The 12,873-nt window shown below is 41.8% G+C and overlaps 1 protein-coding gene across 4 annotated transcripts in view; it reads left to right on the top strand.

The window, feature by feature from the left end:
- The window catches only part of ttll5 (tubulin tyrosine ligase-like family, member 5), a 100,026-nt gene that overhangs the window by 43,340 nt on the left and 43,813 nt on the right, over positions 1-12,873 (top strand). For all 4 annotated transcript variants that reach the window (XM_071366031.1, XM_071366034.1, XM_071366033.1 and 1 more), the window contains one exon: positions 7,483-7,634. In XM_071366031.1, the coding sequence (XP_071222132.1) occupies positions 7,483-7,634 (152 nt within the window). The remainder of the gene's footprint in view (positions 1-7,482; positions 7,635-12,873) is intronic.

The following is a 12,873-nucleotide window of genomic DNA, read 5'->3' on the forward strand; positions in this document are numbered from 1 at the left end:
TTGCAATATATGCTAATGTCATCATTTGGCAACAGTTACAACACACCTATCTGATCTAATTAAAATGAGTTTCTCATTGGAAGATGGGTTTCAGTAGAATTCTAGATAGAGAGTTCTCAGATGCTCAGCTATCCTCAATCTACACACGATACCCCATAATGACAAAGCAAGTTTTAGCAAATGTATAAAACCCCCCCCGGAAATATCACATTTACATAAGTATTCAGACCCTTTGCTCAGTGCTTTGTTGAAGCACCTTTGGCAGCAATTACAGCCTCAAGTCTTCTTGGGTATGACGCTACAAGCTTGGCACACCAGTATTTGGGGAGTTTCTCCCATTCTTCTCTGCAAATCCTCTCAAGCTCTGTCAGGTTGGATGGGGTGCATTGCTGCACAGCTATTTTCAGGTCTCTCCTGAGACGTTCAAGTCCAGGCTCTGGCTGGGCCACTCAAAGACATTCAGAAACTTGTCCCGAAGCCACTCCTGCGTTGTCTTGGCTGTGTGCTTCGGGTCGTTGTTCTGTTGGAAGGTGAAACTTCACCCCACTCTGAGGTCCTGAGCACTCTGGAGCAGGTTTTCATCAAGGATCTCTCTGTACTTTGCTCCGTTCATCCTTCTCTCGATCCTGACTAGTCTACCAGTCCCTGCTGCTGAAAAACAGCCCCACAGCAGGATGGTGCCAGAGTTCCATTTAGGTTTCATCAGACCAGAGAATCTTGTTTCTCATAGTCCGAGAGTCCTTTTAGGTGCCTTTTGGCAAACTCCAAGCAGGCTGTCATGTGCATTTTTACTGAGGAGTGGCGTCCGTCTGGCCAGTCTACCATAAAGGCCGGATTGGTGGAGTGCTGCAGAGATGGTTGTTCTTCTGGAAGGTTCTTTTAACTCTAGAGCTCTGTCAGTGACCATCGGGTTCTTGGTCACCTCCTTGACCAAGGCTCTTCTCCGCCGATTCTCAGTTTGGCTTGGCGGCCAGCTCGAGGAAGAGTCTTGGTGGTTCCAAACTTCTTCCATTTATGTAGGATGGAGTGTGTGTTCGTGGGGACCTTCAATGCTGCAGAAATTTTTTGGTACCCTTCCCAGATCTGTGCCTCGACACAATCCTGTCTTGGAGCTTTACAGACGATTCCTTTGACCTCATGGCATGATTTTTGCTCTGCCATGCACTGTCAACTGTGGGACCTTTTTATATAGACTGGTGTGTGTGCCTTTCCAAATCATGTCCAATCAATTGAATTTACCACAGGTGGACTCCAATCAAGGATGATCAATGGAAATAGGATGCACCTGAGCTCAAATTAGAGTCTCATAGCAAAGGGTCTGAATACTTATGTAAATAAGGTATTTCTGTTTTTTATTTGTAGTAAATGTGCCAACATTTCTCAACCTGTTTTCACTTTGTGTGTGTGTGTCTGTGTGTATTGATGAGGAAAAACATTTATTTAATTTAGAGTAAGGTTGTAACGTAACAAAATGTGGAATACGTCAAGGGGTCTGAATACTTTCCGAATGCACTGTATAGCCAAGTTTTTATTCATTATTCACTATCACTATTTTTTTAAATTAATCTTTAATTCTGCATTGTTGGAAAAGGACCTGTAAGTAAGCGTGTGACGCCTAATTCTTTTGATTTGAAGCTCTACGGACAATTCTTTCGACCTCATGGCTTGGTTTTTGCTCTGACATGCACTGTCAACTGTTGGACCTTTATATAGTCAGGTGTGTGCCTTTCCAAATTCTGTCCAATGAATTGAATTTACCACAGGTGGACTCCAATCAAGTTGTAGAAACATCTCAAGGATGATAAATGGAAACAGGATGCACCTGAGTTCAATTTCGAGTCTCATAGCAAACGGTCTGAATACTTATGTATTTTTGATCATTATGGGATATTGTGTGTAGATTGATGAGGAACATTTTAGAATGAGGCTGTAATGTAACAAAATGTGGAAAAAGGAAGGGGTCTGAATACTAGTGTATATTGCTAAACATGTGAGAGTATAGTATCCATTTTTGTGAACGGGGTGGTGTACCTAATAAACTATCCAGTGAGTGTATAGTGCTAAGAATGTGACCGTAGGGTGACTCCTCTAGCGTGTCTTGAACCCAGGCCACCAGCACCAATAACAAATGGCCTAACCACTGTCCCAATAAGGGGTGTCTCTGGGGCATATGCTTATTGGGCCAGTATTTAGTATTTATTAGGATTCCCAATTAACTTCTGCCGAGGCAGCAGCTACTCATCCTGGGGTCCAAACAGGAAACGACACAACAAATAAAATACATAATTTACATAAATATAAATAGCACTACATTTACATTACTTTACAATTTAGCCATTCAGCAGACGCTCCCATCCAGAGCGACCCACAGAGGGGATTCATCTTAAGATAGCCAAGCTGAGACAACCATATATCACAGTCGTATCCCAAGCACGTATCACATACAAAATGCATAAAAATGTCTGTCTCTCCACAGTCCCAGAGTAAGGTGTTCTTTTTATCAGATTTTTGACTCTGTTTTTATTGCTAGCTTGAGTTACATGGGGTGGCAAATAGTTCCATTTATATAGCTCTATTTAATAATGTGTGTTTCCCAGCCTCTGTTCTGGACCTAGGGACTGTGAAGAGACATCTGTTTGCATGTCTTGTGTGAAACAGACCGTTGGGTACCTTCTACACACCACACAAAAAACAATAGTGATGCAGTCAATCGATCCTCAATTTTGAGGCAGGAGAGATTGACACGAATTTCATTGACATTCGCCCTCCATGTAACTCTAAGTGCAATATGTGCTGCTCTGTTTTGGACCAACTGCAATTTGCCTATGTTTCTTTTTTTTTGTTGCCGCACCTGACCACACAACTGGACAGTAGTCCAGGTGCAACAAAACTAGGGCCTGTAGGACATCTCTGGTTGACTGAGATATCAAGAAAGTAGAGCAACGCCTTATCATGGACGGTTACCCATTCTAAAACTGACTGGAATTCTATGTTAAGGGTGTCAGTTATTTATTTTACTGTTGCAGCCAACGTTTATGCTGTTTAGTTGTCAGTGTACATGCACGCACAGGATTTATTCAAGGTCAGTTTAAGGTAATTATTAAACACAGAAAACAATAATGGTCCAAGCTGGCTGCCCTGCGGTACACCACATTCAACCGAATTTGCATTAGAGAGGCTTCCATTAAATATAACCTTCTGTGTTCTATTGGCATAGCCGCAGGAAGTAGGGGTGCTGAGTTGCTGCTGAACCCCTCTACAATTTTTAAAAATGGTTTTCTCACAAAAGCAATGGGTCTTTACTTGTCCTGTATTAGTGGACCGATATGGTCTACTGTTGCACAGACAAAAACAATATTTTTTTTTAAAGATCGCTGTACCATGAACCAAGAGGTTGTGAGTTCAAATTACAAGTGAAGACATGTTGAATAACAATTACTGTATACATGAACATGCACAATGTAATCATGTGTGTCAAATATGTAAGTTGAAAAGTGCAATAACCTGCCCAGGGACTGCGGTTGAAAATTAGCCGGCTGGTTAAAACCGGCACTTTTACTGAAACGTTGATTAATGTGCACTGTCCCTGTAAAACAAAAATTAACTCAAAACACTATGTTAAAAGCACTGTGTGAGTATTCCCTAACCTTGCCAAAAAAGAGCTATGAATAGCACCATTTTGGGGGGGGCACATATGTTTTTCTAACGTTCCCATGAAACATGTCTAAAATATTCATATCTTTTGTTCTGAGAACATGACAACCATGTTCTGTGTATGTTTTGTGGGACGATGATGGAATAACCCTCAGAAAACTGGACAAAGAGCTATGAATGGTACCATTTTTGGGGTGGGAGGTGGGGGGCACATAAATGTTTTTGCAACGTTCCCATGAAACATGTCTAGAACATTAATATCTTAAGTTCTGAGAACATGGTAAACCCATTCTGGGTAAGTTTTATTTGACATTTTAAACTGGTTGTTTGGATCCTGGATGCTGATTGGATGAGCAGCGTTCCAAGCCGTGCTTTATTGGTCTCTGCTATCGCGTCGGGCCGAACAATGCCATTTACCTGTGACTGCATTCATGATGCAACACTGCCTCTTGTGCCGTATTGCTTAATTAAGGGAATGGTCTCTTGGAAACATTCCTTGCACATCATGGGAACATTTACGGGAACATCCCTATGAACACAATAATTAATGGCCTAATGAGCAGTGTTGTAAAGGACTTAAGTAAAAATACTTTAAAGTACTACTTAATTTGTTTTTTGGGGTATCTGTCCTTAACTTTACTATTGATATTTATGGATCTTTTACTTCACTACATTCCTAAAGAAAATAATGTACTTTTTACTCAATACATTTTCCCTGACACCCAAAAGTACTACATTTTGACAGGAACATGGTCCAATTCACACACTTGTCAAGAGAACATCCTTGGTCATCTCTACTGTCTCTGATCTGGCGGACTCACTAAACACAAATGCTTTATTTTAAAATTATGTCGGAGTGTTGGAGTGTGGCCCTGGTTATCCGTACATTTAAAAAAAAAAAAAAAAAAAATTGTGCTGTCTGGTTTGCTTAATATAAGGAATTTTAAATTACTTTAGATACTTAAGTACATTTTAGCAATTCAATTTACTTTTGATACTTAAGTATATTTAAAACCAAATACTTTTACTCAAGTAGTATTTTACTGGGTGACTTTCACTTTTACTTGAGTCATTTTCTATTAAGGTGTCTTTTTACTTTAACTCAAGTAAGACAATTGAGTACTTTTTGCACCACTGCTAATGTCTTATTAATAACCTCTTGGAAATAGGGGGCGCTGTTTTCACTTTGGGGAAAAATCGTGCCCAAATTAAACGGCCTCGTACTCTGTTCTAGATCATACAATATGCATATTATTATTACTATTGGATAGAAAACACTCTGAAGTTTCAATTCAATTGCCTTATATTTATGGATCTGTATGCACTTCATACGCCTTCCACTAGATGTCAACAGGCAGTAGAATGTTGAATGTTGAATGGGGTGTCTAGCTTGATGTGAGACCGAATGAGAGCTTTTGGAGTGACAGGTCCGCCCTATTGGCAGTATTCAGCTGCGCACCAGGGAACCCCACATTGTCTTCTGAAATGCGTTAGGTATACACGACGAAATGCTCCGGCTCGGACTTTATTGGATACATATGAGAAAAACATCATAAAGATGGATTTTCAACCGAGTTTGACCAGTTTATTCGACGTTTATTGTGAATTTTGGAATTTTTCGGTCCATGCGCCACGAGTTCTTGGACATGTGCGCTCCACAATGCTAGCCAAAGTTGCTAATTCGACAGAGAAATGGACATTCTAAAACAAAACAACGATTTATTATGGAACTAGGACTCCTTGCACTACATTCTGATGGAAGATCATCAAAGGTAAGAGAATATTTATGATGTTATTTTGTATTTTTGTGGTATATGTTGGCTCCAACAAGGCGGAGAATTGGTGGGCGCTGTCTCACAATATTGCATTCTGTACTAAAGTTTTTTTAATTTTTAAATCTAACACAGCGGTTGCATTAAGAACCAGTGTATCTTTCATTTGCTGTACAACATGTATTTTTAAGTAAAGCTTATGATGAGTTTTTTGGTTAGATTACGTGACTGTCCAAAATTTCTCCAGACAATTTGGTGCATTATGGCGACGTATTCACAATGTAAAACCAGGATTTGTAGCTATAAATATGCACTTTTTCGAACAAAACATAAATGTATTGTATAACATGATGTTATAAGACTGTCATCTGATGAAGTTGTTCAAAGGTTAGTGATTCATTTTATCTCTATTTGTGGGTTTTGTGAAAGCTATGTTAGCGGTGAAAAAATGGCGTTGTGTGTTTGGCTATTGTGGTGAGCTAATATAAATATATATTGTGTTTTCGCTGTAAAACATTTAAAAAATGTGGAAATGATGGCTGGATTCACAAGATGTTTATCTTTCATTTGCTGTATTGGACTTGTGATTTCATGAAATTATATTATATGATATCCCTGTGGCGCTAGGCTATGCTAGTCAGCTTTTTTGATGAGGATGATCCCGGATCCGGGAGGGGGGGTCCGTAGAGTTAAGGGACCGTTCTCTAAAATTGTGGGAACATTTGTTAGCTGGGCTGTCATTTCTAAAAAGAACTGTAAACAAAAGTACGTTTTCCCGCTTTGCAGAATCAAATAATCATGCATGAGAATATATATTTTTTAATATCAACTGTCACTCTTTAAAAAAAAATAAGAATATTTTTTATTTGTTTAAAATTTTACCCCCTTTTCTCCCCAATTTTGTGGTATCCAATTGTTAGTAATTACTATCTTGTCTCATCGCTACAACTCCCGTACGGGCTCGGGAGAGACGAAGGTCGAAAGCCATGCGTCCTCCGAAACACAACCCAACCAAGCCGCACTGCTTCTTAAAACAGCGCGCCTCCAACCCGGGAAGCCAGCCGCACCAATGTGTCGGAGGAAACACCATGCACCTGGCTACCTTGGTTAGCGCACACTGCGCCCGGCCCGCCACAGGAGTCGCTGGTGCCCGATGAGACAAGGATATCCCTACCGGCCAAACCCTCCCTAACCTGGACGACGCTAGGCCAATTGTGCGTCGTCCCACGGACCTCCCGGTCGCGGCCGGCTGCGACAGAGCCTGGGCGCGAACCCAGAGTCTCTGGTGGCACAGCTAGCGCTGCGATGCAGTGCCCTAGACCACTGCGCCACCCGCCACTCACTCTTAACTGAACTCATCAGGAAACAGATTCTACATTTTAATTTGTGATTTTCTCCTGTCTTTTTCCCCCCCAGTCCACTGCTTTTAATGAGCCTCTCTGTTTGGTTCTGCACATTTCCAACCAAACTCCCAGGGCAATATAGACCGTACAGTATGTAGGGAGAGTGCAGCAGCCCCATGCAGTCAGATGATGCTGTAGCATGTACTGTAGTAATGGGGAGGGATACTGTAGCACCTCACTGCTAATTGTGCTGTTATGGTGGTAAACTGATTTGGCTGGAGAGTAATGAGAGTCCCTCAGGGAGGTGGGGAGTTACGGGGAGGGGGGACCACCTGGCTGCGGAGGGGAGACTGGAGACTAGCTCCGAGATGCACTGTGTACATTTCACACAGCTGGGGAGGGAGAGAAATGAGACTGCTGCTGCAGCACACAGGGCGGCCGCCAGTCCAATAAGAAGAAATCGAAAGCCCTGGTGTCTGCAGTACCATAGTGGGAAGACAAGGAACTCAAGCGGATTATACTTGTTTAATATCACTATTTGCTTGCTTCCTCAATAAGACCATGTATTGACAGTTCAGGTTTAACCATTTTTCTCTGCAGAGATTGCAGACATTTTTCACCATAAATTCTCACGATTTAGCAGTTAGCGTGCCAATGATGAACACAGTTGCGTTTCTGATGCATTGTCGTTGTGTTTTCTCTTGCCCCTGCAGTTGACCAACCTGAACCTGACTAACAGGGTGCTGAGCAGAGGGGCCATCACCCTGGCCCCAGCAGTGCGGCATGGTCATGGGACTGGAGCTGTGACCCAGCGGCCTGTCAGGGCTGTCCACTCTGACACAGGGCCCATCCACAGCACTACTGGGTGAGTCAAACATATACACCCCAACAGACACCTTACTTAAGAGTTGCACGATGCTCACATGCAACAACGTAATGCATTTATACTGACCCACGTGCAGGAAATTCCCTTGACCATCACTTATGTCCATTGGTTCATTGCGCTACTCTGTTCATGTACTGATAACGACTGTTTATGAGATGGAGTCAAGGGTCTGTTTGGAATGAGATGATTAATTATATACAGTACCACTGATACTACATTGGTTGTACAATGAGAAATTATGTGGGATTAAATGCAGTCTTGAATCAAGAAAGGTGGGGTGACTGTCTGCAATACCCCTTGATTTCCCCTCGATTGTCACCAGTATACAATCCATTTGTCCATTTGTCATGCACTACACCTCAGTTCCCTTATAAGACCTCTCGTGTTGCTTTGGGCAAAATATTACCATTGTGCTTCACCAGTGGTATTTGACCTCCCCAAAGGCTGTGGAGAGGGAATGGTGCGTTGCAATCTCAACGAGGTTCACTGCCAAAGTAAACAGCAATTCCTCTCCTCAGAGAGACTGGAGTCTGAGATGCTGGGCAGTTGTATACAGTCATTCAGAGCAGCAGGTTGAGTGTGGCGCTGGGGCAGTGGAGGCTTCATAAAGCATAATCAGAACTGTTTTTACAGACCTCCTCCTGTGGTCTAGTCTGTGCTGCATCCACTATACTACATAGTCGCTCTGATGGTCTAAGGTAACTTGTATTACCAACTTTTGGAGCATTAGAAATGGTGTGCTCTCCTTTTCTCTACCAGTTTAAGCCCTTATAGTGATGGATGTTGCAACCCCTCCGGGACTTGGAACATCTCTGATCAGTGGCTTGAACAGTAATTTTGATTAAATGCATCACTGCCATGAATATAATGCACAGGTCTAGCACATTTCTTTTTAACCCCACGTGCCACCTGTTTTTACAGAGGCGGCTTGGATCCCATTCGTCATTTTGGAGAGGACTCTCCAAGTGTGTATCTTGAGTGTGGATTTCAAAGGTCTATCCTTAATGCGGATGCCTTTCTCTTGGTCTCCCTTCTAAAGCTTGCCGGTGAGAGGTTCACACGAGCTGTGCTCAATCTCATGAGGCTTTTAGTGGGACTATGCTAAGAGCCTCATTCACATCGGGGCAAATTAACATTTTGAGGATTTTCTGTATAATCAACATTGGACAATTTTATAGGTGCTTTAGTTTGTGGTAGCCTATTTGGTCACAGTCAATAAAACCTCAAGCCAGATTTAATGGTCTCTGAAGAATCTTTAAATTGAAGACTGAGTTTTTGGAAAAGTATTTTCAACTTCTGGGCTTAATGGGGTATTTCAATGTAGGCCTTTGACTAACAAAATGCTTATTTTGAAGCGTTTTAATTGTGCTTTGTGAGGCTAGCTGTGGAGTTTGCTGATAGCTGCCTGGAGTGTGTGAAGCATGCTGGCAGCCTAATACATTGCATTGGATAAGTGGGGGCAGAGTCAACAGTAAGCCTGCCACATAGCCAGTCTGCTCCAACTCTCTTCTCTGCAACCATGCTCTCTCCCTCACATGGGCCACTGCAGAGAGGGATAGGGGAAGAGAGGAGTGAGCACATGGACACTGTGAATATGTGTGCCAGACTGAGTCATGTGAGTTAAGGGGGGGTTCAAACTCTGCTGGATGCTGCTTCTGGAAGAGGTGGGCGAGCAAGGTTTAAGCATACATGGTTGCTCTCTCTATTTTTACAGTGATATGTGAGTGACAATGTCTCAGACAGTTTGGCCCTGATCACCCGTTCTCTGTTTTTCCAGTCCAGCCCTTCCTTATGTATGGAACTGTGTGGGAATTCCTGGAATGTCTGGCCTTTTCCCTTTTTAAAATGTTTTTATTTCCACAAATGGAGGAAGATACGTTTAATAGAATGTATCATCTCAAAGAGTAGTTGTATGGAGGGAGACAGACGTTAACTTTTACATTTCACATCTTAAATTTAGCCTAATTGTTATGACCTTGATGGATTATCCGCCTTTCTATTGTAAGTCCAAAACAGAAGATGGCGCCGTACTGTATTGCAGCCATTTTGCAAGCTCCAACCCAACTTTTCTATTTTGTAATCTTTTAGCGTTTATTTTTACTTAATTTCCACAAAATCTATCTGCTATCATTTCTTATAACAGACAAACTTTTGAACATCAGATCTGCAGTTACTTGCCTCAATTCTGGCTTCAACTTCGACTCATCTGCCCTGGGCTCTTTCTGTAACTGACCCAATTTTCGGGGTAACCAAGAGGAAATGCCGGCGTTAGAGACAAGAATGGGGGAGTCCAGGCGAGATTAAGGCGAGGGGAAAACCAGCCACCTCTTCCCTTTATTCTATTGGCCAATGCCATCCTATAATTAAATGGTTGACCTCTGTTTGCGGATTTGCTACCAATGGGACTCTCGTAACTGCAATATTCACAGCTTTTCTGAAACATGGCTTTAGACAAGATACTACCCATGGCTATCCAATTCGATAGATTCTCCATTCACAGAGCGGACAGAACAGTAGAGTCAGGGAAATTGAAGGGGAGGGTTTTGCCTCTTCATCAAAAACAAATGGTGTGTTAACTCGAGCACAGTGGAAGTCTTGACCCATTGTTCACCCGTCTTGGAATACCTGATGGTCAAATGCTGACCCTTCTACATCCTGAGGGAGTTTTCAGCTGTTATTGCAACTGTTGTATACATTACACTCAGGATACGAAAAATAACAAGTTGGCACTGTACGAGGCTATAAACAAGCAGGAAAACTTGCACCCAGAGGCTGCTTTTCTTGTTGCCGGCGATTTTTAATTCCACATCATTGAGAAACTTTTTTTTATTTTACCTTTATTTAACTAGGCAAGTCAGTTAACAACAAATTCTTATTTAAAATGACGGCCTAGGAACAGTGGGTTAACTGACTTGTTCAGGAGCAGAACGACAGATTTTTACCTTGTCAGCTCGGGGATTCGATCTAGCAACCTTTCAGTTACTGGCCCAATGCTCTAACCACAAGGCTACCTGCCACCACATGATGTCAAACTTCCATCAACACGTCTCCGTCGCCATAAAGTCCCAGACCACTGTTACTCTACCCACAAGCAAGCATACAAGGCCCTCCCTCGTCCCCATTTGGCAAATCAGATCATGACTCTGTACTCCTGCTTCCGGTTTACAAGCGGAAGCTCAAACAGGAAGTACCGGTGACTCTTCCCGGTTGAGAAATGGTCATCAGAATCAGAGTTTATGCTACAGGACTGCTTTGCTAGTGCTAATTGAAATATGTTCAGACACTCCGCCAATAACATCGAGTTAACCACCTCTGTCACTGGCTTCATTTGGAAATACATCTGCGACGTTGTCCCCACAGTTTTTTTATTTGTAATTTTTATTTCACCTTTTATTTAGCCAGGTAGGCAAGTTGAGAACAAGTTCTCATTTACAACTGCGACCTGGCCAAGAATAAAGCAAAGCAGTTCGACACATATAACAACACAAAGTTACACATGGAATAAACAAAACATACAGTCAATAATACAGTTGAAGAAAATCTATATACAGTGTGTGCAAGGGAGGTAAGGCAATAAATAGGTCATGGTGGCCAAGTAATTACAATATACCAAATAGACGCTAGAGTGATTGATGTGCAGAAGATTAATGTGCAAGTAGAGTTACAGGGGTGCAAAGGAGCAAGATAAATAAATAAATACAGTATGGTGATGAGGTAGTTCGATGGGCTATTTACAGATGGGCTATGTACAGGTGCAGTGAGCTGTTCAGACAGCTGGTGATTAACCTTTTCTCAATAGGGGGTGCTGTTTACACTTTGTAGATTTTTCGTTCCCAGATTAAACTGCCTCGTACTCAATTCTTGCTCGTACAATATGCATATTATTATTACTATTGGATAGAAAACACTCTCTAGTTTCTAAAACCGTTTGAATTACTTCTCTGAGTGAAACAGAACTCATTCTACAGCACACTTCCTGTCAAGAAGTGAGATTTCTGAAATTGAGGTCTCTGTTCCAGGGTCGGTTTATAAATTCCCTTATAAGCTATGGGGCTACATGCACTGCATACGCCTTCCCCTAGATGTCAGTAAGCGGTGAGACTTTGAATGGAGCGGATAGCACCATCTGGGGGAGTATAAAACCTCTTGGAACGGAAGTACCGACCTTTTCGACGAGGCGCCTGACGCATGAGGGACACCGGCATGGCGTCTTCAAAAGCTTTCGGTTTAGCAGTTCTATATCTCCGGCTCTGATTTAATTTGTTTTTTGTCTTAACTTCATAAGGTAGTTAATTTAAACCGACTTATAGCAGTTTATAGCGATTTTCTGGAGTTTCTTTGTCAGGCGTTATCACGAGTTGGGCACCTCTCCGGTACATCGGCGTTAGTAGCTAATTTCTACAGGAGTAGAGGACATCTTTCAACCAAAAGACGATTGTTCTGGACAAAGGACCACTTGCCCAAGATTCTGATGGAAGATCATCCAAAAGTAAGAGCTATTTATGATGTTAATTCGTACTTCTGTGGAACAATGTAAAATTATTAGTCCGCCATTAATTTCGGCATGGTCTCACTGTAACGCACGCTGTATGTCGAGTAACGTTAATTTAAAAAATCTAACACAGCGGTTGCATTAAGAACTACTGTATCTTTCATTTGCTGTCCAACCTGTATTTTTTAGTCAAGTTTATGATTAGTTATCGATTAGATTAGGTGCCTCTCCAAGATGGCGCCGGCCAGATTGCCTGAAATGTTGCTACTAATCACATTGTATAACCACGATTTGTGCCACTAAATATGCACATTTTCGAACAAATCCTATATGCATTGTGTAATATGATGTTACAGGACTGTCATCTGATGAAGTATATGAAGGTTAGTCAAAAATTATATATCTTTTGCTGGTTTGTTAGGATCGCTAACCTTTGCTGCTGGTAAACGGCTTGTGTTTCTGGCTATTGTGGTAAGCTAATATAATGCTATATTGTGTTTTCGCTGTAAAACACTTAAAAAATCTGAAATATTGGCTGGATTCACAAGATGTTGGTCTTTCATTTGCTGTACGCTGTGTATTTTTCAGAAAAGTTTTATGATGAGTATTTAGGTATTTGACGTTGGTCTCTGTAATTATTCTGGCTGCTTCGGCACTATTTCAGATTGCAGCTGCAATGTAGAACTGTGATTTATACCTGAAATATGCAAATTTTTCTAACAAAAC

Source organism: Salvelinus alpinus, chromosome 25 (assembly GCF_045679555.1).
Source record: "Salvelinus alpinus chromosome 25, SLU_Salpinus.1, whole genome shotgun sequence".
In the NCBI taxonomy this organism is placed as follows: domain Eukaryota; kingdom Metazoa; phylum Chordata; class Actinopteri; order Salmoniformes; family Salmonidae; genus Salvelinus; species Salvelinus alpinus.